Here is a 26,843-nt window from a genome sequence, read left to right on the forward strand (position 1 = left end):
AATTAGATGCAGGACCACACCAACTACTGTCTGGAGATCCTTGAGCCAAGTTATGATGGTCCATTCCAAGTTTTGGTGACCACAGCCCCCTCAGTCAAGTTGGCCAGGAAGAACACCTGAATGCACGCTTATCACTACAGGAGAGCGTGTTTTCGGGTGCTGCATATCCTTTTTCTGTTTGATCTAGGGGGGAGGGGCCCAGGAGGTGGCCATCACAAAAATGATAACATAATTACGTTTTGGTGTAACTCTTCAGGTACACATGTGACCACCTTTACCTTAGATTACTGTGACATAGTACCTTGTCCGTTTGACCCTTCATGGTGATGCCATTGGTACAGTGATATCCCTGACGGTAAGGACATATATGTATGCCACACAGACAGTTACTGGGGACAGAGTTGTGGTTTCTGTGGGGGCCAGTGGGTTGGAACACAGGGCCAGAATGGGCGACCACAGAGTGCATTAGACAAAAAAGATGAAAATAGAAAGCCCCCATATCCTAACCAAAGATATCCCTGATACATACACTGACCCAGCACACAGTCAGAGGAGGAAGCGAGCAGCTCTCTCCGGAAGCTTTGATCCTCATGTATACATACATGTCATAGGGGTTACAAGGGGGGTCCCTGATGAGTTTAAAGGCAGGGATCAGGTAAAAGCTGGTTTTGAGTCTTTGATCCCCATAACAACTGTCAGCAAGAATGTAGATTGAATTAACTACATGTCATGGTTATGCAATAGAGTTTGTCGATCAGCTTACCTGTCTCCATGTGTTCATCTCTAGAGACCAGCTGACCCTCACCTGACTGCTTTTGTAACCTCCCCTCTAAGCATGGCCCCACCCCAGGCCCTATCAGGGAACCCTATATTAACCTGTGCACTGCAAGCCAGCAGTGCTGATCAACCACTGTGTGTTAGCCTATGTGTGTACTTGCTATGTTTCCTACATCTGATTTCTGTTACCGACTTTGGCCTGTTCCCGGCCATCCCTGTTTGCCTGTGACCCTGATGTTCCAGCCAGCTCCCTCCTTCCTCTGCTCCTGTAGTCTACCGTGAGCGTGAGCTGTGAGACCCTGGGGGCCGCGACCTGGAGCCAGACTGCAGCGCAGTCCATCCTCACCACTAGAGGCTCTGGTGAACACCTGCTGGCTCTTAGACTCCGCGCCCTGGGGAATCTATGCTCTAGCTCCCAGTGGGATCTGTGTCAGTGATCCAGTAGACCTGCTTCCTGAACCTCCCAAGGTACAATCCGCAGCAGTCACCCGTAGGGTCCACTACCTTGCAGTGCACTCCTGATCCCAACGGTGTGCATCTGTCACCCAGCCTCTAGGTGACCTGACACTATACATATTATAACCAACAGAGATTTGTAAATTACTCTAAAGATGCCCTCCAGGGAATTTCTGATCAGTTAGCCCCCACTTCCTACATGACATTCCAGGACCGGATGGCCTTAGACATGGTGTTATCTGGGAAAGGAGGTGTTTTGTAAAATCATAGGAAAAAACGGGAACCTGTTGTACATACATTCCTGATAATATTGGCCCAAATGGTAAGGTTACTTTAGCTATAAAGAAATTAGAAGATCTGTCACTAGAGTTGAAGAAGAACTCAGGTATCACAGACCCATGGGATCAATATTTTAGCTGGATGAGTGGGTGGCAGAAGGTGTTCGCCCAGATACGGGTAACGGTATTAATAATCCTGGTCCTTTTAGCCCTGATTATATGCTGTATTCTACCTTTTGTAAAAAAGTTAATGAGCAAGGCTGTAGACAATAGCACACCTACATTTCTCCACCAAGAAGAAGAGGACCTCCTTATGATGGAAGATGACAAACCCTTCACTCCTCTACAGTCACTCCCTGTCCATAATCTCACAATCCTATAGGGTTATAGGGATAGATAGCGCCTGACTGCACCTCTCCAGCTGTATCGAGGAGGGAAGTGAACAGTTGCTGCCCAATTCTATATACAGCCTAAAAGAGTTGCTGAGGAGAAGGGCCAGGCTAAAAAGTAGGACCTTTAGTATTAGGGACAGAAAAGAGAAAATAGTCATTTTAGGGGGGATTGTGAAGGAATGTGATGTAGATAATAATAATAGTAATCTGAAAATGTCTATTTTCTTATGTGCATACATATTTTTCTCCTTACTCATTATATAAGTATACAGATTTGCTCTGTTCCTATATTTTCTCAAAATGGCGTGTACCCCCTACCTCCCACACACAGAAGAACGCGGAACTGGAGATAAGAACAAAGAGAGCCAAACCTCGTTATGAAAATTATCCATCTTCTTTTCTATCTTGACCAATGAGATGTACCTATTAGACTGACATAGCAATGACGTATTTGTGTGTATAAAACATTAACACCGCCTTGAATAAATTAGAAGTGTAACAGTAACGAAACTGAGCGTGTCTCAGTGTGTTTACTTTTATATGCATGCATATCAACACTTTTCAATTTAGAGACAGCAGCAGATAACCTTGAGCTCGATTGGAGCTCTTAATCATTTCCTTAACAATAGAACTTTAGCTTGTTTTATGAATTGAGTGCAAAATCATGTAACATTTTGTTGAAGTGGTTATACCAGGGTGATGTCTGCAACCAGAGGCAAACCCCCCGCTTTTAGAGCTGGTGGTCAGGTTGGCTTTCTCATGATAACAGCCAATACGGCTAATGAGCCGCTCGGCCGTTATCATGAGCGGTGTCCGCCGGCTGGCTGGAGACCCGAACGAAGCCAAAAACAGCTTTGATCGTGTCCGATGTAGTAACCTGGAAGCAACGTCACTTCTGGTTTACCCAGCTTCCAATTTTTAAAATATGTCAGTATTCCAAAACCAGTGGCGGCTGGTGCTCAACATTTTTGGGGCGCGCAAACAAACTGAAAAATACTGAAACGCCCCCCCAATCAATTGCAGCCTCACTGTTCCCATCAATTGCAGCCTAACTGTGCCTATCAAACGCAGCCACTTGTGCCCATCATATGCAGCCACTGTGCCCACTGTCCCCCCCCACTAGCCGGGCTCACGGCTCTGGCAGTGCATCCAAACCAAACCCCCCCGCACGCACGTGGCTCTGGCAGACTCCTCCTGACACTTACCAGGCAGAAGCTCCTCTCCAGCGTGTGTCTCTCCTCAGCTCCTCTTCCTAAGCACCAGACATCCAATAGGGTGACCTGGCACTTTGACCAATCAGCAAAAAGGTCTGACGTCCTGCCTCCTGATTGGCGGGGAGGAAGGTTAGTGTGAAAATAGCGAAAATTAATTTGCTATCATCACACAATTGGGTGGGATCAGGGCGCACTCTCTGCGCCCCGAGCCCACCATATTTTGAAACCTATTAGAGCCTCTGGCTCTAATCAGGTGCATCAAAAAATACCACCCCCACCCACCCCTGCCATAGGAATCCATGCATCTGGCATCCTGAAAGGGGCCGGGCGTATGGATGGGGGGGGGTGGCGCCCGCACATCTAGTAGCAAAAAGCAATATTTTTTACTTTTTGCTATAAAAATTATCCCTCAAAAATACATAAAACATTTTTTCCCTCAGTTTAGGTCGATATGTATTCTTCTACATATTTTTGGTAAAAAAAAAATCGCAATAAGCGTATATTGATTGTTTTGCGCAAAAGTTATAGCATCTACAAAATAGGGGATAGATTTTAGACATGTACGCCATCAATAAATTTGTTTCGTTCCATTTCTTTTCGTACAAAAATTAATTCGTATTTCGTAATTCCTGCCCGAAATTCAATTCGGATTCGTACGAAATACGAATTTTCGTTAGATTCGTAAACTTTTCTCAAAAAAACAAAAGTTCATTATGATAAATTTATCATTATGAGGGGTTCCCACCATCCCTGTGCTGTGCTGACTTCCTCTGATTGGTGAACACCAGTCACGTTTCTGTTGTAATGGAACTTGGATCCGAAATTCCGAAATTCGTTAACGAAATTTCGTATTTTGAATAAAATTTGTAAGCATAGAAATTCTCATAGGGTTCCCACCATCCCTGTGCTGAGTTCCCAGGTCTGAGTGTACACCCGCTGTGCCCATTATGAGGGGTTCCCACCATCCCTGTGCTGAGTTCCCAGGTCTGTACACCTCCTAGGCCCATTATGAGGGGTTCCCACCAACCCTGTGCTGAGTTCCCGGGTCTGTACACCTCCTATGCCCATTATGAGGGGTTCCCACCATCCCTGTGCTGAGTTCCCGGGTCTGTACAACTCCTAGGCCCATTATGAGGGGTTCCCACCATCCCTGTGCTGAGTTCCCGGGTCTGTACACCTCCTAGGCCCATTATGAGGGGTTCCCACCATCCTTGTGCTGAGTTCCCGGGTCTGTACACCTCCTAGGCCCATTATGAGGGGTTCCCACCATCCCTGTGCTGAGTTCCCGGGTCTGTACACCTCCTAGGCCCATTATGAGGGGTTCCCACCATCCCTGTGCTGAGTTCCCGGGTCTGTACACCTCCTAGGCCCATTATGAGGGGTTCCCACCATTCCTGTGCTGAGTTCCCGGGTCTGTACACCTCCTAGGCCCATTATGAGGGGTTCCCACCATTCCTGTGCTGAGTTCCCGGGTCTGTACACCCGCTGTGCCCATTATGAGGGGTTCCTACCATCCCTGTGCTGTGCTGACTTCCTCTGATTGCTGAACAAAACACCAGTCACGTTTCTGTTAATTTGGATCCAAAATTTAGAAATTCGTTAACAAAATGTCCTATTTCGTATAAAATTCGTAAGCATAGAAATTCCCATAGGGTTCCCATCATCCCTGTGCTGTGTTCCGGGGTCTGTACACCTGTTGTGCCCATTATGAGGGTTCTCACCATCCCTGTGCTGTGCTGACTTCCCGGGTTTTTAACTTTTCGGTTCGTTAACTTTTCGTAACAATTACGAATGTTCGTTATGAATTTGGATCCGAAATTCGTAAACGAAATTTCGTATTTCGTACAGAATTCGTATGCATAAAAATTTGTATTTCGGATTCGTACGAATGTCTAAGATTTAACACCAGCCCTACAGTCAAGCACGGAGGTGGAAACATGATGCTTTGGGGCTGTTTCTCTGCTAAAAATATAGACTGACTTTGCCATATCGAGGGGCCAATGGACGGGGCCATGTATTGTAAGATCTTGGATGAGAACTTTATTCCCTCAGCCAGAACACTGAAGATGGGTCATGGATGGGTCTTCCAGCATGACAATGACCCAAAACATACCGCCAAGGCAACAAAGAAGAAGCACATTAAGGTCATGGAGTGGCCTCACCAGTCTCCAGACCTTAATCCTATGGAAAATTTATTGAGGGAGCTGAAACTTCGACTTACCAAGTGACAGCCAAGAAACCTTAAGGATTTAGAGAAGATCTGTAAAGAAGAGTGGACCAAAATCCCTCCGGAGATGTGTGCAAACCTGGTCACCAACTACAAGAAACATCTGACCTCTGTGCTTGCCAACAAGGGTTTCTCCACCAAGTACTAAGTCATGTTTGGCTTGGGGATCAAGCAACTGCAACTCAATTTGTAACATTTGTTTTATGTGTTTTTTTCTGCATTCTTGGTTAATATTCCATCTTGATCATTTAAAATACACCTATGATAAAAATTATAGAGCCTTCAATTCTTTCTAAGTGGACAACCGTACAAAATCTGCAGGGTGTCAATTATTTTCCCCACTGTATACCATAAAGCCCCCCCCCCCGGTGACTGTAGACATCAATATCAGCAGCAGCAGCCATGAGCTTGCCATTTTTAATAACGCCTTAGAAGACAAGAGATTACAAAGTGTCTATAAATTCATGACTACCCTACAGAGTGCACAGTCCCCAGTCTGAAGGATATACAAAAATAGGAAATATGGAACAGCAAAAAATATCAGTCACATAAATAAATTAGATAGAGGTGATTAGTTCTGATTATGCAAGAATTTTAATACTTTAAAGCCGCCCAGTGCTGCACATTTTCTGCTCTCAACCTGTCCAGCTTCTACCTGTCCAGCCAAGCAAGGCTCACCTATAGTCAGCACATTGATTATCAGCACAGCCCCCTCAGATGTGCAAAAAAACACTACCAATCAGTGCCCAGCATTACACCAATAAAACACCCTTAAAGTGCCCACCACAGTGCCAATCAATGCCCACCACAGTGCCAAGCAGAGCCCACCAGTAACACCTGTAAGTAACACATCAGTACCTCATCAGTGCTGCCCATCAGTGCCACCTTCAGTGCCAATCAGTACCACCTATCAGTGCCAATCAGTGCCGCCTGTCAGTGCCCATCACACCCGCCTGTCAGTGCCCATAACAGCCGCCTGTCAGTGCCCATCAATGCCGCCTGTCAGTGTGCCGCCTGTCAGTGTCCATCAGTGCCGCCTATTAGTGCCCATCAGTGCTACATATCAGTGCTGCCTATTGGTGCCCATCAGTGCCACCTCATCACTGCCAACTCATCAGTGCCCATCAGTGCCGCCTCATCAGTGCCGCCTCATTAGTGCCCGTCAGTGAAGGGGAAAACAAAATTTTATGACAAAAAATAAGAAAAACTTTTTTTTTTTCAAAAATTTAAGGTCTTTTTTAGTTTGTTTATCAAAAAATAAAAAACACAGAGGTGATCAAATACCACCAAAAGAAAGCTCTATTTGTGGGAAGAAAATTATAAAAATTTTGTTTGGGTACAGTGTTACATGACCGTGCAATTGTCATTCAAAGTTGTTTTTGCTAGAAAATTACTCAGAACCCCCAAACATTATATATATATATATATGTGGTTTGAACTCCGTTTTGAACTCCATTTACATATGCGGGCGCGACCTTCGTATGCATTCGCTTCTGCATGCGAGTATGAGGGGATGGGGGCATTTTTTTTAATGTTATTGTTTATTTAATTTTTTTATTTTTACACTTTCCCTTTACGAAGGATTTTTTTAATTTTTTAGATCACTTTTATTCCTTTGTAATAGGAATAGGGCATGGCAGGTCCTCTTTACAGGGAGATCTGGGGTCTATAAGACCATCTGGTCCACAGTCAGCTCTATGGTAAACCACCACCAACACTGGTGGACTTATTTCCGGCTCCCTGATCGCATAGGCGAGCTTGGAGAAGCATTGGAGGGCAGCTGAAGGTGGGGGACGTCCTCCGCCGCCTGTAAAAGCAATCAAGCGGGTGAATAGCTCCATTCAAAGTCCAGGATGTCATATGATGCATAGTTGACAACATTGTAAAAAAAATGTGGGACACTTTTGTGGCTGTAGGAGGAGCCGTACAATAATTAGGGGGCGGGGCATTCGTTTGTAGGCGTGGCTTAGGAAAAATATACAAGTGTGGCGAAGAATGGGCGTGATTTACGCGACATAGTGGGCGTGGGTTAAATGGGCGTGGCTCAAGAGGGTGTGGTTAGAGTCTGAGATGAATGAGGGATGGAGAGGGAAAGGGGGAGAGGGAAATGATGGGACAGCAGCCCCAGATCCTACACAATAGAAATATGTGTATTCTAGAAAGTTTAACAATCAGCAGATAAAGATACTCCAAACACCTGGTGTTAGCACTTCAATCATCCCGGCACCATGGTTGTTATGGTGTCAGGATGATTGAAGTGCATTATTTCTATTATTACATTGTAATATAAAATGAAATCATTCAACTCACCATAATGCAGAATCAGTGGGATCCCTGAGCATGTCACTAGCCACGTCGCCTGCCACCAGCCGTCTGTCCTTGCGTCAGATGTCCCAGCAGAGTCCGTCCTTGCATCAGGTGCCCCCAGCGGAGCCCCCCTTACATCAGATGTCCCTAGCAGAGCCCCCCTCACACCAGGAGTCCCCAACGGAGCCCCCCTCACCTCAGGTGTCCCCGGCGGAGCTCCCCCTCACATCAGGTGTCCCCGGTGGAGCTCCCCCTCACAGGTGTCCCCAGCGGAGCTCCCCCTCACATCATGTGTCCCCAGTGGAGCTCCCCCTCACATCAGGTGTCCCCGGCAGAGCCCCCCTCACATCAGGTGTCCCCGGCAGAGCCCCCCCCTCACATCAGGTGTCCCCGGCAGAGCCCCCCTCACATCAGGTGTCCCCGGCAGAGCCCCCCTCACATCAGGTGTCCCCGGCAGAGCCCCCCTCACATCAGGTGTCCCCACCAGAGCCCCCCCTCACATTAGGTGTCCCCAGTGGAGCCCCCCCTCACATCAGGTGTCCCCAGTGGAGCCCCTCTTGCATCAGGTGTGTGTCCCCAAAGGAGCCCCCCCTCACATCAGGAGTCCCACAATGATGTGCCCCCCCACCTCAGAGGTGTCCTAGTAGTCACGTGTCCGCAGCATGACTAGAACCCCCGCCCCTTTCCATATCAGACAGGAAGACGGCTGGGGGGGCTAGACGGAGCTCCTGCATCACCGCCCACCCTCTGCCCCGCTCCGCCTCACCCCGCCTACCCCCCCGCCCCGCTGCCAGTCTGATATGGAAAGGGGCGGGGGGTAGGCGGGGTGAGGCGGAGCGGGGCGGAGGGTGGGTGGCGATGCAGGAGCTCCGTCTAGCCCCCCCCAGCCGCCTTCCTGAACTTCATCAAAATGGGGGCCGCGGACCTCTAGCGGCGGCGGCGAATCGTGAGGAACCAGATTTCTCGGGACATTTCCTGGGACACCAGAAATTCAGGAATTGGGCCCAAGTCCAAATCCGGGACAGTTGGCAAGTATGTATGATGTCCTTGGGCTGGAAGTGGTTAAAGGACAACTGTACTGTGGACATTTTGCCTTCCCTGGCTGCTCCCTCATCAACTTGCTATTTACATTATTAACTACTTGACCACCTGGAAGGCTCCAGTCACACTTGTACGACTCTGTAAAGTTGAGCGATTTTTTGGAGAGCAGCTTTGATGCAAATTTGGATGGGTGCGACTTGGATGTGACTTGTCCCTCTGCAAAGTTGGACCCGCTGTTGTTGCATGTAAAACATTCAGGTCTGACTTTCATGCAACTTTTGAGGCTTAACATTGAAGTCTATGGCCCTCAAGTTGCTTGAAAGTCAAACCAAAGTAGTGCATGAAAAGTGCCTTGAAAAAATATTCATACCCCTTGAAATGTTCCACATTTTGACATGTTACAACCAAAAACATAAATGTATTTTATTGGGATTTTATGTGATAGACCAACACAAAGTGGCACATAATTGTGAAGTGGAAGGAAAATGATAAATGGTTTTTAGAATTTTTTACAAATAAATATGTGAAAAGTGTGGCATGCATTTGTATTCAGCCCCCTTTACCCTGATAACCCTAACTGAAATCTAGTGGAACCAATTACCTTCAGAAGTCACCTAATTAGTAAATAGAGTCCACCTGTGTATAATTGAATCTTAGTATACATACAGCTGTTCTGTGAAGCCCTCAGAGGTTTGTTAGAGAACCTTAGAGAACAAACAGCATCATGAAGGCCAAGGAACACACCAGACAGGCCAGGGCTTAAGATTTGGAGAAGTTTAAAGCAGGGTTAGGGTATAAAAAAATATCCCAAGCTTTGAACATCTCACGGAGTACTGTTCAATTCATCATCCAAAAATGGAAAGAGTATGGCACAACTGCAAACGTACCAAGACATGGCCGTCCACCTAAACTGACCGGCCGGACAAGGAGAGCATTCATCAGAGAAGAAGCCAAGAGGTCCATGGTAACTCTGGAGGAGCTGCAGAGATCCACAGCTCAGGTGGGAGAATCTGTCCACAGGACAACTATTAGTCCTGCACTCCACAAATCTCCCCTTTATAGAAGAGTGGCAAGAAGAAAGACATTGGTGAAAGAAAGCCATAAAAAGACCCCATTTGCAATTTGGGGAAGCCATGTGGGGGACACAGCAAACATGTGGAAGAAGGTGTTCTGGTCAGATGAGAGCAAATATGAACTTTTTGGCCTAAAACCAAAATGCTATGTGTGGTGGAAAACTAACACTGCATATCACCCTGAACACACCATCCCCACCGTGAAACATGGTGGTGGCAGCATCATGTTGTGGGGATGCTTTCTTCAGCAGGGACAGGGATATAATCTGATGTAATGGGGGATCTTTGATTTGAAGGGAGGATGTCTTATGTGACGGGGAACTCTGATGTGATGGGTAGACATCTGATGTGATGGGTGAACCTCTGATGTGATGGGGGAATCTCTGATGTGAAGGGGTAATCTCTGATGTGATGGGGGAATCTCTGATGTGATGGGAGGGCCTCTAAATTGATGGAGGAACCTCTGATGTGATGGGGGACCTTTGATGTGATGGAGGAATCTCTATTGTGATGGGGGACCTCTGATGCGATGGGGGAATCTCTGATGTGATGGGGGAATCTTTGATGCGATGGAGGAACCTCTGATGTGACAGGTGGACCTTGGATGTGATGGGGAACCTTCAGGGCCGTCTTTAATATGGTTTGGACCCCGGGCAAACATTTTTTTTGGGCCCCCCCCCAATTCAATTTTGCTTTTCACCCCAACATCTCAAAAAACAGACACAAACATAGATTTATCTTTAAAAAACATTACAGCCTCGTCATATCACAGCGCCCATTACATTGCAGCCTCCTCATATCACAGCCCCCATTGCATTGCAGACCTTTCCACATTATAGTGCCCCTTTACACATCACAGCGCCCCTGTTACATTAGAGTCCCCTTCATGTCCAGGGCTGGACTGGGACAAAAATGTGGCCCTGGACTTCATCCAGACCGACCCAGGGCATAACACATCAGGGGACAGGACATCATGACACAGCACATCAGGGCACAGCACATCAGGGCACAGGGTACAGCACATCAGGGTACAGAGCCCAGCACATCAGGGTAGAGGGTATAGCACATCAGGACACAGCACATCAGGGTACAGGGTATAGCACATCAGGTCACAGAACATCAGGGTACAGAGCCCAGCACATCAGGGTACAAGGTATAGCACATCAGGACACAGCACATCAGGACACAGCACATCAGGACACAGCACATCAGGGTACAGAGCCCAGCACATCAGGGTAGAGGGTATAGCACATCAGGACACAGCACATCAGGGTACAGAGCCCAGCACATCAGGGTAGAGGGTATAGCCCATCAGGACACAGCACATCAGGGCACATCAGGACACAGCACATCAGGGTACAGCACATCAGGGTACAGAGCCCAGCACATCAGGGTAGAGGGTATAGCACATCAGGACACAGCACATCAGGGTACAGGGTATAGCACATCAGGGCACAGCACATCAGGGCACATCATGACACAGCACATCAGGACACAGCACATCAGGGCACAGCACATCAGGGCACAGCACATCAGGGCACATCATGACACAGCACATCAGGGCACAGCACATCAGGGTAGAGGGTATAGCACATCAGGACACCGCACATCAGGGTACAGGGTATAGCACATCAGGACACAGCACATCAGGGTACAGAGCCCAGCACATCAGGGCACAGGGTACAGCACATCAGGGTACAGAGCCCAGCACATCAGGGTACAGTGTATAGCACATCAGGACACAGCACATCAGGGTACAGGGTATAGCACATCAGGGCGCAGCACATTAGGGTACAGGGTATAGCACATCAGGACACAGCACATCAGGGCACAGCACATCAGGGCACATCAGGGCACAGCACATCAGGACACCGCACATCAGGACACCGCACATCAGGGTACAGGGTATAGCACATCAGGACACAGCACATCAGGGTACAGCACATCAGGACACAGCACATCAGGGTACAGAGCCCAGCACATCAGGGCACAGCACATCAGGGCACAGGGTACAGCACATCAGGGTACAGAGCCCAGCACATCAGGGTACAGTGTATAGCACATCAGGACACAGCACATCAGGGTACAGGGTATAGCACATCAGGGCACAGCACATTAGGGTACAGGGTATAGCACATCAGGACACAGCACATCAGGGCACAGCACATCAGGACACAGCACATCAGGGCACATCAGGACACAGCACATCAGGGCACACGACATTGGGGCACAGCACATCAGGGCACGGGGCACAAAGCACATCAGGGCATGGGGCACATCAGGGTACATTGGGGCACATCAAAGCACATGGGGCACATCAGGGTACATTGGGGCACATCAAAGCACATGGGGCACATCAGGGTACATTGGGGTACATCGCGGCGGACCTCACCGCAGAACAAACGTACTGTGTCTTTAAAAGCGTGGCCTAAACATCTAAAAATGCAGCAAGTTTGCCAGAGCAGGAACTGCAGGTAAGTCACATGGAGCAAAAGTATAATGAACAGACAGTGCTGTATTTCATTGCTTGATGGGCATAGGTGTGTGCAGCCCTATTAAATGCTGCATGCACCTTTTTTTTTTTGCAGGAAACGCAGACATGGCAGTCCATTCAAATGATTGGGCACTGTGCCTGCACAAATGTGGGCCACCAAAACACATACATGTGAACCAGCTAGGCCCAAAATAAGCCCATCAAGCAGTTCACACTGAGGCGCTTTGCAGGCGCTATAGCGCTAAAAATAGTGCCTGCAAAGTGCCCTGAAACAGCGGCTCCATTCACTCCAGTGTGAAAGCCCCAAGGGCTTTCACACTGGAGCGGTGCGCTGGCAGGGCGTCAGAAAAAGTCCTGCCAGCAGCTTCTTTGGAGCGCATTAGGAGCGGCGAACTCACCGCTCCTAAAGCGCCCCTGCCCATTGAAATCAATGGACAGCGCCGCTGAACAGCCGGCAAAGCACCGCCGTAGCGGTGCTTTGCAGGCGCTTTTAACCCTTTTTCGGCTGCTAGCAGGGGTTTAAAGTGCCCCGCTAGAGGCCGAAAAGCGCAGCAAAAACGACAGTAAAGCGCCACTAAAAACAGTGGCGTTTTACCACCAATGCCCGGGTGCTTTCAGTGTGAAAGCAGCCTAAATACAGTATGCCATATTCCTGTAAATCATGCTGTGTGCTCTCCTCTGAGGCCTCACTCAGCCTGGACAGTGGACTACAGAATTGCTAAGTTTTTTTTAACTTTCTTTTATTACACAAGACATGGCATGGGGATAGGGGGAGCATGAGCCAGGGGAGGAGAAAAGACCTTACCTGGTCGTGGAAAGCTCAGCTAAATTCTCCATACTGCTCCTTAGTTTTTTCACTTCACCAGGCACTCTCCACTCCGCGCTGCCCAGGGCCCTGTCTCACTCCTCTTCCGCTTCTCCGAGTCAGTGCTAACACAGCACTGTCTGCACTCATAGCAAGGGGCGGGGCCAGAGCGTCAGTGGAGCTCAAGGCCCCGCCCACAAACGGCCCGCTCCTCAAATGAAAAAAAAAAGGCACTGGCAGTCTGGGCGCCGTGCGCGCCGCTGCGGCTGTCAACACATAATTCAGCGCCGATTTGCGGGCAGCGCGCAGGGGTAACGGGCAGCTCTGCTTTGGGCCCTAAGCAATGACAGGGCCCTGGGCAGCTGCCCCGTTTGCCCTGCGCTAAAGACGGCCCTGGGAACCTTTGATGTGATGAGGGAATCTCTCTTGTGATAGGTGAACCTCTGATGTGATGGGTGGACCTCTGATGTGATAGGTGGTTCTTTGATGTGATGGGTGGAATCTCTGATGTGACGGGTGGAATCTCTGATGTGATGGGGGAATCTCTGATGTGATGGGTGGACCTTTTATGTGATGGGGAACCTTGGATGTGATGGGGAACCTTTGATGTGATGGGGGAATCTCTATTGTGATAGGGGAAGCTCTGATGTGATGGGAGGACCTCTGATGTGATAGGGAGACCTCTGATGTGACTGGAGGACCTCTAATGTGAAGTTAATTTCATCATGGTTGCGTGCATTGCCCCAGGCTCAGGTTCCCTATTGGTAAGTAATGTTCTGATGTGATGGTGGGGAACCTTGATGTAATGAGAGGAGCTCTAATGTGATGCGAGGATCTCTGATGTGAAAGGGGGCTCTGATGTAAAGTTAATTTCCTCAAGGAGGTTATAAGCATCGTCCCAGACTCAGGTTTTCCAATGACAAGTAACATTTACATTTTGTACATTGTAGACTGGGGGTGCCTCAGGATTTTCTATATTTTTAAAATGTGCCGTGACTGAAAAAAGGATGAGAAATGCTGAGCTTGATGACTACAGGAAAGGTGGAATGCATAGGGGGTATGTTTTAAACAAACACATGAGGGGGGCTTGGGGGGTGAGGTGGAGAGTTGGAAGGGTGGGCAGTAGTCAAAAACCTGAAGTTCTTGCTTAACACACTCAGCGGACCGGCCCTAAAGACAAAGGTATGTATGTGTTTCTAGGTGGGGTTGCGGATTAAAACAAACTTGTAACTTTGACCCCTATGGAGGACAGCCCTGGTTTACTTTAAAGGGACATACCACTCCCTGTACTTTTATTTTCTCCATCTTCCCCCCTCCCTGCCATAGGTATTACCTTTTTTATCACTTGACCCTCTCTCTTAGATTGTAAGCTCTAAGGAGCAGGGCCCTCTGATTCCTCCTGTATTAAACTTTATTGTGACTGTACTGTCTGCCCTCATGTTGTAAAGCGCTGTGTAAACTGTCGACTCTATATAAATCCTGTATAATAATAATAATAATAATAATAATAATAATAATACTCATGTGTTGGATTTTTTATTATCTGGAGATAAAGTAGGACATTTCAGTTTAAATTTTTGAGAAGGAGGCTTCAAAATTCCGATCTGACATCACCACAATAAGAAGTAAAATCTATTCAAAGCTAAAAGCTACACAAGAAAATAATCACATTTATTGTATAATCTCATTTTATTATTACAGGTGGTATTGCATAAAACAAAATTATGACAAGAAGAGGTGTTTTGCTGCCCCCTTGTGACTGAAAAAGAGTACAACGTGTTACGACTAGAAAAACACAACAAAAACTGTGGTAGGCAAACAGTGCTGATGACCCATAGATAGTCCTGGATTTCCAAGTTGTGTCCCTGGTTATCAAAACTGATCAAATACACCAGGGGTTGGCAACCGTGGCACTCGAACTGTAGTGAAACTACAAATCCCATCATGCCTTTGCCTCTAGGAGTCATGCCTGTGATTGTTAGGGTCTTGCAATGTCTCATGGGACTTGTAGTTTCAAGACAGCTGGAAAACCGCGGTTGCCTACCCCTGAAATACACCATCATCGTTTACTGCAAAACAACATTTAACATTCAACAACAGGATCCAAATTCTAATTTTAAAAAATGTATCATTTATTTATTTCAGGTACTTATATAGCACTGTCAATTTGCGCAGCACTTTACATATACATTGTACATTCACATCTGTCCCTACCCTCAAGGAGCTTACAACCTAAGATCCCTAACACACATTCATACATATACTAGGGCCATTTTTTTTTTAGACAGGACCTAACAGCATGTCTTTAGAGTGTGGGAGGAAACCGGAGTACCCGGAGGAAACCCATGCAGGCACAGGGACAACATGCAAACTCCAGGCAGATGGTGTCGTGGTTGGGATTCGAACCAGTGACCCTTTTTACTGCTGGGTGAAAGTGCTAACCACTACACCACTGTGCTGCCCAATGATGATCATAATTGGTTATATGAGTACAAAAATAAATGAAATGGGACTTTAAATACCCCTCCAATGGACAGATGTACACAAGAAAATATATTAAAAAATACACATATCTTTATTACATTCCATTAAAACCTCATATTGAAAACATACCATTAATACATAGACTTCAAGTTTACCAATTGTCTTCCATTTAGGGAAGTAGAGGATGTATGGAATGATCATCCTCTGAGATTATGATGTGTGAGTCAATGCGTTTCATGGATGATCTGCTTCCTCAGGACCTCAAATCTCATGTAAAAGTACAACTGGACACTAAGAAAACACTTCCAAAAAATTGTCATTCAATATAGCTTCAGAACAGTACTGTTAGGAACCATTAATCAGACTGAGACAGAAGTGCAGTAAAAATCACACTATTTAATAAAATGGTATAAACAGAGCAAACGTAGTCAAAACATAGCCAGAGTTCGGTAACCAGGACGGGTAGTCAGAACAGGCCAGAGAAGTAGGAGTCCAGAGATCAGCAAAGTCGGGTGCATCAATCAGGATCAGGAACCAGAAGGGAAGTCAGCCAAGCAAAAGTCTTTCACATGAAAACACAGCAGAGAGAGTCCAGATATTTTGACCAAAGGCAAAGGCACAGAAGATCTGATCCAAGGAGTTTATATAACTGGCAGCTTTAGCTGACGAGCAGGAAATGAAGACCAGACGAGTCACTGTTGAAGGAAGAGTCTTTGGCAATTACCATCAGCTGGACACAGAGCTCTGAGAAGGAAGGGCTGAGCCCTGACAAGTACATGAATGCGATGAATGAGTGTGAGTAAAGTCACGCCGGCCCATGGGAGGACCACCAGGGCGGGAAATCTAACAGGCTCAATGGAAAGGTATTAGTGTATTATGTGAGTGCTCCAATTTCCATCATCTATCATTTCAGATAAAAAAGGGGAGGGAAAGTTGCCAGTCACATTAAACTAAAAGTAGGTCCAACATGTTAGGTAGTCTATAGGGATAAGCCAAACACCCCCATGTTCGATTTGCAGCAGAACATGCGAACAGGCAAAAAACTTGTTCGAACACGCGAACACAGTTAAAGTCTGCGACGCGAATTTGAAAAATCAAAAATGCTAATTTTACAGGCTTAAATGCAAGTTATTGCCATAAAAAGTGTTTGGGGACCCGGGTCCTGCCCCAAGTCAATGCAAAAAAAGTTTTAAAAACTGACGTTTTTTTCGGGAGCAGTGATTTTAATAATGCTTCAAGTGAAATATTCCGTTAAATATCGTGCCTTGGGGGGGTGTCCTTAGTATGCCTGTAAAGTAGCGCATCCTGTGTTTATAACAGTGCCATAGCAAAATGACATTTCTAAAGGAAAAAATAAAAATAAAAGTAAATTTAAAACTGCTCGCGGCTGTAATATATTGTCGGAACCCGGCAATATAGATACAAAATACCAAAAATACAAATTGTTATATATTATATCAAGAAAAAATGGCGTGGATGTCCCCCTAAAATCCATACCAGGCCCTTCAGGTCTGTTATGGATAATAATGGGAACCCTGCACCCAATTTTTTTTAAAAATGGTGTGGGGTCCCCCAGGCACCATATACTCTGAACAGCAGTATATATACTATATAAAAATTGGGCCTCAGGTGTTGGTGGTGCCAGAACACTGTAAGCCCCCCACAGTTACTCTTGTTGAGCGCAGGAACGGGCCCTGCTGTAAAATATTAGATCAAGAATTGTAATTACATTCCCCTGTTACACAGGGGCAGAAAAATTGGGCCTTGGGTGGTGGTGGTGGTGCCTCAACACTGTAACCCCTCACAGATGCTCTTGTTGGGTGCAGGAACGAGCCCTGCTGTGAAACATGACTGCCAGTTTCTTGTCCTTCTGTGGCACCCCCTCTCTCTAGGCTCACGTTACTCTCTTCCTCAACCTGGGAACCAACATCGGAGCCTTCAAATTCTGGGGAATCCTTTGTGCATGATGGTGAGGCTATGGAAGGAGTGACTGTGGACAAGGAGCCAGTGGAATAGGCCACTTTGGCAGCTGCGTTGGAAGACAAACTACTCTGAGCCGAGGTGACAGAGGATGAGGAGGATGAGGGCGGCTTCGTTATCCACTCCACCAAGTCTTCTGCATATTGTGGCTCAATAACACGGCCAGCAGCAGCAAAAAAGGACAAGCATGCCTCACAGCCACCTGCAGAGGATGCACCATGTCCAATGACCAGCGCTGTTGACTGTAGACACAGAGGCTGCTTGTCCTCTTTTAGTGGCCTGTGAGCGTCTGCCTCTCCTTGGTGGCCTTCCGGACATGATGGGGATATTTTCTTTTCACAGCACACTGCACTGTATTGTGTACTGTGTACACCGCCTGAAGTGTATTAGAAAGTGTACAACGGCTGCACTGTATTGTATACTGTGTACACCACCAGAAGTGTAGTGGAAACTGTATTAGATACTGTGTACACCGCCTGCACTGTATTAGCAATTGTACACCACAGAATGCACTAGATATAGGCTACACTGGATGCAGAGTAGATATAGAGTAGATATATATAAAAAATATATAGAGTAAATATATATAAAAAAGACAACACTTACAGATTTAGATGATTGCTCTTAATACCGTCAGTCGCCCCTAAAAGCAGCTGCAAAAACATCCTTTGTACATGAGTCCTTAGGCTTGGTTTACACTGTTGCGACGGAAAGTCACGCAACTTAAGTTGCGACTCTGCCAGGCCATTTTCACGTGACTTTATTGTGGCTTGCTTGTGTCTTCATGAACCACTTGCCAACCGGTCGCAATACATATACTGCAGCAGGTCGGCTTTATTGCGTGAACGGACATACCTGTACGTCATTTAGTGCAATAGCCAGCGGGCGCAGACACGTTGATTGGCCAGAGGGGGAGCCAATCAGCTGGTCCACCGGACACGATGTCCGCTGACCACTCCCGATCGCTCCCCATAGAGACAGGACGGCCGGTCTGCCGATGTTACCAAGGCAGGTGGTCATCCTGTCAGGGATGAACAGAGAGATCTTGTGTTCCCGCCAAGCAGGAACACGGATCTCTCTGTTGATCCAATGAGTCCATCCCCCCACACAGTTAGAAGGCACTCTCTAGGCACACAGTTAACCCTTTGATTGCCCCTGGTGTTAACCCCTTCCCAGCCAGTGTCATTAGTACAGTGACAGTGCATATTTTTAGCACTGATCACTGTAATAATGTCACTGGTTCCCAAAAAAGTGTTAAAAGTGTCGGTTAAGTGTCCGATTTGTCTGCCACAATATTGCAATCCTGCTAAAAATTGCTGATTGCCGCCATTACTAGTTTAAATAAAATGAAATAAATAAAAATGCCATAAATCAAATCCCATAGTTTGTAGACGTTACAACTTTTGCGCAAACCAATCAATATTTACTTATTGGGATTTTTTTTAGCAAAAATATGTAGAAGAATACATATCGGCCTAAATTGGTGAAGAAATTCGATTTTTAAAAAATTTTTATTGGATGTGTTTTATAGCAGAAAGTAAAAAATATTGTTTTTCTTTTTCAAAACTTGTTGGTCTTTTTTTGTTTATAGCGCAAAAAACAAAAACCGCAGGAGGTGATCAAATATCACCAAAAGAAAGCTCTATTTGTGGGAAAAAAAGGACATCGATTTTATTTGAGTACAGCGTCGCACGGCCGGGCAATTGTAATTTAAAGTAACGCAGTGCCATATCGCAAAGAAAATGGCCTGGTCATGAAGGGGGTAAAACCTTCTGGGGCTGAAAAGGTTAACAGAAGTCAACACAAGTCGTGATGAAGTCGCTCCAAAGTAGTGCAGGAACCTTTTTCTAAGTTGCTGCAACTCGAGTCGCACGGATTAGAACGGTTCTATTGCAGTTAATGGGGTGTGACTTATCATGCGACTTTGAACTCCCAAGTGGCGGCAGTGTGAGCCGAGCCTCAAGTGTCACACGTATTGTGTCACCTGATATCCGGGGGGACTGTTGTTGTTATGGGCAGTAAATTTAGCAATCTCTGGACTTGTAGAATCGCTGATGTATGAACATTTCTTATCAGCTGATAAAGTCACCAAAAAGTGTCTGAACTGCAACATGTGACTCCACCAAGACTAGGGATGAGCCGAACACCCCCCGTTCGGTTCGCACCAGAACATGCGAACAGGAAAAAAGTTTGTTCGAACACGCGAACACCGTTAAAGTCTATGGGACACGAACATGAATAATCAAAAGTACTAATTGTAAAGGCTTATATGCAAGTTATTGTCATAAAAAGTGTTTGGGGACCCAGGTCCTGCCCCAGGGGACATGGATCAATGCAAACAAAAACTTTTAAAAATGGCCTTTTTTTAGGAGCAGTGATTTTAATAATGCTTTAAGTCAAACAATAAAAGTGTAATATCTCTTTAAATTTTGTAGCTGGGGTGTGCCTACAGTATGCCTGTAAAGGGGCGCATGTTTCCTGTGTTTAGAACAGTCTGACAGCAAAATGACATTTCAAAGGAAAAAAGCCATTTTAAACTATTCGCGGCTATTAATGAATTGCCGGTCCGACAATACACATAGAAGTTCATTGATAAAAACGGCATGGGAATTCCCCACAGGGGAACCCCGAACCAAAATTTAAAAAAAAAATGACGGGGGGGTCCCCCTAAATTCCATACCAGGCCCTTCAGGTCTGGTATGGATATTAAGGGGAACCCCGGCCAAAATTTTTAAAAAAATGAAGTGGGGGTCCCCCTAAATTCCATACCAGAAGGGTCTGGATTTTAAGGGAAATCCCGCGCCAAAAAAAAAAAAAAAATGGCGTGGGGTCCCCCCAAATATCCATACCAGACCCTTATCCGAGCACGCAACCTGGCAGGCTGCAGGAAAAGAGAGGGGGATGAGAGAACGCCCCCCCTCCTGAACCGTACCAGGCCACATGCCCTCAACATTGGGAGGGTGCTTTGGGGTAGCCCCCCAGAACACCTTGTCCCCATGTTGATGAGGACAAGGGCCTCATCCCCACAACCCTGGCCAGTGTTTGTGGGGGTCTGCGGGTGGGGGGCTTATCAGAATCTGGAAGCCCCCTTTAACAAGGGGACCCCCAGATCCCGGCCCCCCTGTATGAAATGGTAAGGGGGTATTTTGTACCCCTACCATTTCACTAAAAAAACTGTCAAAAATGTTAAAAATGACAAGAGACAGATTTTGACAATTCCTTTATTTAAATGCTTCTTTCTTCTATCTTCCTTCATCATCTTCTTCTTCTGCTGGTTCTTCTGGCTCTTCTGGTTCTTCCTCCGGTGTTCTCGTCCAGCATCTCCTCCGCGGCGTCTTCTATCTTCTTCTGCTCGGCTGCTCCGCACCCATGGCATGGGGGGAGGCTCCCGCTCTTCTCTTCATCTTCTTCTCTGCTTCATCTTCTCTGCTTAATCTTCTCTGCTTCATCTTCTTCTCTTCTTCATCTTCTTCATCTTCTTCTCAGGGCCGCTCCGCATCCATGCTGGCATGGAGGGAGGCTCCCGCTGTGTGACGGCATCTCCTTGTCTGATGGTTCTTAAATAATGGGGGGCGGGGCCACCGGGTGGCCCCGCCCCCCTCTGACACACGGTGACTTGACAGGACTTCCCTGTGACATCACGGGGAATGCCACAGGGAAGTCCCGTCAAGTCACCGTGCGTCAGAGGGGGGCCCCGCCCCCGTTATTTAAGAACCGTCAGAAGAGGAGATGCCGTCACACAGCGGGAGCCTCCCTCCATGCCAGCATGGATGCGGAGCGGCCCGGAGAAGAAGATGAAGAAGAGAAGAAGAGAAGAAGATGAAGATGAAGAAGAGAAGAAGATGAAGAGAAGAGCGGGAGCCTCCCCCCATGCCATGGGTGCGGAGTGGCCCAAGGAGAAGAAGATAGAAGAAGCCGCGGAGGAGATGCTGGACGAGAATGCCGGAGGAAGAACCAGAAGAGCCAGAAGAACCAGAAGAAGAAGAAGAAGATGAAGGAAGATAGAAGAAAGAAGCATTTAAATAAAGGAATTGTCAAAAACTGTCTCTTGTCATTTTTAACATTTTTGAGTTTTTTAGTGAAATGGTAGTACCCCACTTCCAGATTCTGATAAGCCCCTCACCCGCAGACCCCCTCAACCACCGGCCAGGGTTGTGGGGATGAGGCCCTTGTCCTCATCAACATGGGGACAAGGTGTTTTGGGGGGCTACCCCAAAGCACCCTCCCAATGTTGAGGGCATGTGGCCAGGTACGCTTCAGGAGGGGGGGCGCTCTCTCGTCCACCCCTCTTTTCCTGCGACCTGTCAGGTTTGTGTGCTCGGATAAGGGTCTGGTACGGATTTTTTATTTTTTATTTTTTGGCACGGGGTTCCCCTTAAAATCCATACCAGACCTGAAGAGTCTGGTATGGAATTTAGGGGTACCCCCACATCATTTTTTTTTTTAAATTTTGGTTCGGAGTTCCCCTGTGGGGAATTCCCATGCCGTTTTTATCATGTGTATTCTATGTGTATTGTTGGACCGGCAATGCATTAATAGCCGCGAGCAGTTTTAAATGGCTTTTTTCCTTTGAAATGACATTTTGCTGTCAGACAGTTCTAAACACGGGAAACATGCGCCCCTTTACAGGCATACTATAGACACCCCCCAGCTACGAAATTTAAAGGAATATTACACTTTTATTGTTTGACTTTAAGCATTATTAAAATCACTGCTCCTGAAAAAACGGCCGTTTTTAAAACTTTTTTTTGCATTGATCCATGTCCCCTGGGGCAGGACCCGGGTCCCCAAACACTTTTTATGACAATAACTTGCATATAAGCCTTTAAAATTAGCACTTTTGATTTCTACCATAGACTTTTAAAGGGTGTTCCGCGGCATTCGAATTTGCCGTGAACACCCCAAATTGTTCACTGTTCGGCGAACTTGTGAACAGCCAATGTTCGAGTCGAACATGAGTTCAACTCGAACTCGAAGCTCATCCCTAACCAAGACACCGCTGACCATTCCCAGAGAAAAATTACCACCAAACCCAGCAGACACCGACCACCTCTACAGGGGAATGAGGTCTCTGTATTCATGGGCAATCTTAAATTCCTCAATAGCCACAAAGGTTACAAACCTACTTTGTGTGGTCCAAATGCCTGTGCATTCCCAGATATTACCTTGTAAAAGTAGCAGTGACATCATCACGGTAGCAAACAGAATTGGATTTCCCAATGTACCCCACAGTGCAGCGTGATATAATCAGGAATATCATTGTGTTGATATAGCTGGATAATCGACATTTACAACCCAGATATCAGGCCATCCAGAAAAAACAAAATGTGATTCTGGGGGACTGTGTAATGAGGGGGGGGCTCTGTGATGAGGGGACTGTGTAATGGAGTGGCTCTTAGATTTAAGGGACGTTGTGATGTGAGGGGGCTCTGATGTGTTGAGGAGATTCAGTGATGTAATGGGGGAGTAACATACAGGGGCAACCTTTGATGTGATGGAGGTGAGCTCTGACTTGAAGGGACACCTATGATGTGATGGGGGACCTCTGATGTGATGAGGAGGGCGTCTGGTGTGATGGGGCACGTCTGGTGTAATGGGAGGACCTCTGATGTGATGGGGGGCTCTGACGTGATGGGGGACCACTGATGTGATGGGAGGAGCTTTGATGTGATGGGGGGCCTCTAATGTGATGGAGAAACCACTGATGTGATGGGAGGACCGTTGATGTAATGGAAAGACCACTGATGAGATAGGAGGACCTTTGATGTCATATGAGGACCTCTGATGTAATGGAAAGACCTCTGATGTGATGGAAGGACCTCTGATGTTCTAGGGCAGGGATATGCAATTAGCAGACCTCCAGCTGTTGCAAAACTACAAGTCCCATGATGCCTCTGCCTCTGGGTGTCATGCTTTGGTTGTCAGAGTATTATGCCTCATGGGACCTGTAGTTCTGCAACAGCTGGAAGTCCGCTAATTGCATATCCCTGTTCTAGGGAGACCTCTGATGTGATGGAAGGACATCTGATGTAATGGGAGGACCTCTGATGTGAAGTTAATTTCATCATGGTTGGGTACATTGCCCCAGGCTTAGGTTCCCCATTGTTAAGTAACATTCTGATGTTGTGGGGGGGACCTCTAATGTGATGGAGGAACCTCTGATGTGATGGGGAGACCTCTGATGTGATGGGGAGACCTCTGATGTGATGGGGAGACCTCTGATGTGATGGGGAGACCTCTGATGTGAAGTTAATTTCATCATGGTTGTGTGCATTGCCCTAGGCTCAGGTTCCCCATAGTTAAGACACATTCTGATGTGATGGGGGGGGACCTTGATGTAATGAGTGGAGCTCTAATGTGATGGAAACCTGATGTGACGGAGGAACCTCTGATATGATGGGGGACCTCTGATGTGAAGGGCGCTTCTGATGAGATAGGGGGCTCTAATGTAAAGTTAATTTTATCAAGGAGGTTATAAGCATCATCCCAGACTCAGGTTTTCCAATGACAAGTAACATTTACATTTTGTACATTGTAGACTGGGAGTGCCTCAAGATTTTCCATATTCTTAAAATGTGCCGTGACTGTAAAAAGAATGAGAAATGTTGAGCTTGATGACTGCAGGAAAAGTGGAATGCATAGGGGGTATGTTTTAAACAAACACCAGGGGGGGGTTCAGGGGTGGGAAGTGGGAGAGGTGGGCAGTAGTCAAAAACCTGAAATTCTCCCTTAACACGCTCAGTGGACCGGACCTGAAAAAAAAAAAAAGTGTATGTATGTGTTGCTTCCACTTCACAATTATGTGCCACTTTGTGTTGGTCTATCACATAAAATACCGTATTTATCGGCGTATAACACGCACTTTTTTCCCCTTAAAATCAGGGGAAAATCGCGGGTGCGTGTTATACGCCGATCCCCTGCGATCCGGAGCTGTCAGATTTTCAAAATCGCCGACCGCGATTTGAAAATGGCGCCGCCGGTGCCGAAATACACAGTGCCGGTCCTCGGCTCTTCTCGGCCACTTTCGTCTTCACTCGAGCGCCGCCCGAACCTAGCCGAGTGTACTTGGCTAGGTTCGGATAGCTCCGCTCGGGACTACGAGTGGAGCCGAAAGTAAACGAGAGCCGCCGAGAAGAGCCGAGGACCGGCTCTGTGTATTTCGGCGCCGGCGGCTCAATTTTCAAATTGCAGTCTGCGATTTTGAAAGACAGGATGGCAGGGATCACAGGATGCAAGGCTGCATTGGGGAAGGCTGCACTGGGGAAGGCTGCACTGGGGAAGGCTGCACTGGGGAAGGCTGCACTGGGGAAGGCTGCACTGGGGCAAGGCTGCACTGGGGCAAGGCTGCACTGAGAAGGCTGCAATGATGGGCATTTCAATGTAAGTTTTTTTCCTTCAACTTCCCTCCTAAAAGTTTTTTTTTCCTTAAAATTCCCTCCTAATTTGGGGTGCGTGTTATACGCCGATAAATACGGTACATACATACACTTTTTTTGTTGTTACATTACAAAATGTGGAAAAGGGGGTATGAGTACTTTTTTAAAGGCACTGTAGCCATATTGCATTTTAAGAAAATTACAGCGGCTGCAGATTGAAAAGGAAAGGTCATTTTTAATAACATTCAGTTACAATATATCGTGCGTCACAATTGTATATGCTGTATCATTTTTTCTTTATTTGTGATTTTTTTCCCCACAAAAGTGGAGTTACCCTTTAATAAGAACCACATTTCAAGTATAAAGGCAGCAGTCTGTGGTATGTACTATAGCTATACAAGAATATTGACTTCCACAATTTGTTACCTGAGTGACAGATTCACAGTCTGAGAAAAAAAACAAAAAAAAACACTAAAACACTCTCTGCAATTAAAACAAACACATTCTAGTGATACAAAATGTAAAATCTGCATTCTAATAAGTTAAAAGCTACATTTTCAGTTTGTGGTAATTTCCCTAAAATAAAAAATGTGATCAGACTCAAGTCAGACATTAAAACTGGCCAGAGGTAGTCCGAGTCAATTTCCACCCTTCGCTTTGGTCAAGCAGCATCTCAAGAATTGTCACCACTCTTCAAGTCTTGTGATTTATGTTGTTTGGTGGCCTCTAGGGGGCAGGCCTTGACTTCCCAGGGGGGAGTTCCTGACCCCCTTGGGCACTGAGAGGGGTGTGGAGGTCACACACATGCTCCTCGTTTTGGATGTACAGATCAGGGCCTTGCTCAAGCTTTTCGGGTCCAACAGCCAACACAGTCTTAGATGGACTTTGTAAATGAAGGTTGAGGTTTGTACCTAAGAGTTGTGATGTTGAAGGCAAAAATGGTCATAGAGTAGTTCAGGATTGAGGTAGAAGCTTCAGACTGGGGTAGAGAGGATTAATGATCACCAGTGCCCCTCTACTGCCCTCTGCTGGAAGACTCGATGTTGCCAGTCTTGTCAGTGAAGACCTTGGCAGACGTTATCCATAGCATGGGTGATGCTGTAAAAAAAAAAAAAAAAAAAAAAACACAATAGTGTCAGTGGGTCTCCAAAATACTAAATATTATATAACAGGGCAAGGCAGGAAAAATGGAAGGTGCTCATCAATCTGGACCCACAGCTAATAAAAAGGGCCGTTATATACACAGCAAATGTTCCAATGAGCAAATACCGGTCATATCTGTTGCCATTTTACAAACAGACCTCTCAGCAAATATATGTAGAAATTGCAAAGCACCTCGGCGTCATGTAGTCCTTTTCTACCCAATGAGAGCACCAACAGTGCAACCTAAAGACGCAACTATAAGTCAACTTGATTAAGACTTTATAAGGATAGGTAAAAAGGAGCGCCTGATATCTAATGAGATGCAAACTGAAAGGTGAATTTGTAATCGATTTATTGAAAGTAGCGAAAAGTGATCAAGCCAACGCGTTTCGCGGGAACAGAGGCTCCCCTCCCCCTTCTTCAGGACTATCAGAGAAAAATAAACTCCTTTTATCCATTTTAGTGTTTTGGTTTTCTTTCGCTTCTGCTGGATTTATCATTTTTATATATATATATGTTTCTGATTGCTCTGAAGGGGGGGTCTGTCAGGGCTGGGCTCAGCCCTTCCTTCTCTGATCTGGCCCCTCAGCTGTCAGCTAATTGCCAGCTCCCATCTCTCTTCACAGTTACTCAGCTGTTGATGATATCCTGCTCGTCAGTCCTGCCTACTTAAGCCGTCCAGTCCAGAGGAGCGCCGCCTTCGCCTTGGTCAACATCACAGAAACATTTGCCTGCGATCCTGTTCAAGACTGGCTCTGCTGACATCCAGATCCCGCTTGCTGTTCCACTACATTGA

General features: G+C 46.5%; 1 protein-coding gene across 2 annotated transcripts in view; it reads right to left on the reverse strand.

Moving 5' to 3' along the window:
- Positions 1 to 26,843, reverse strand: part of LOC141117276 (legumain-like) — a 152,508-nt gene that overhangs the window by 89,851 nt on the left and 35,814 nt on the right. Inside the window, exon 14 of one of the 2 annotated variants that reach the window (XM_073610042.1) lies at positions 25,120 to 26,002. The exons of the other annotated variant lie outside the window; for it this stretch is intronic. Coding sequence (XP_073466143.1) covers positions 25,960 to 26,002 — 43 coding nt within the window. The 3' untranslated portion in view covers positions 25,120 to 25,959. Of the gene's footprint in view, positions 1 to 25,119; positions 26,003 to 26,843 lie in introns of those variants that run through there. 2 annotated transcript variants of the gene reach the window in all.

The sequence above is a fragment of the Aquarana catesbeiana genome, linkage group LG13, assembly GCF_042186555.1.
Source record: "Aquarana catesbeiana isolate 2022-GZ linkage group LG13, ASM4218655v1, whole genome shotgun sequence".
In the NCBI taxonomy this organism is placed as follows: Eukaryota; Metazoa; Chordata; class Amphibia; order Anura; family Ranidae; genus Aquarana; species Aquarana catesbeiana.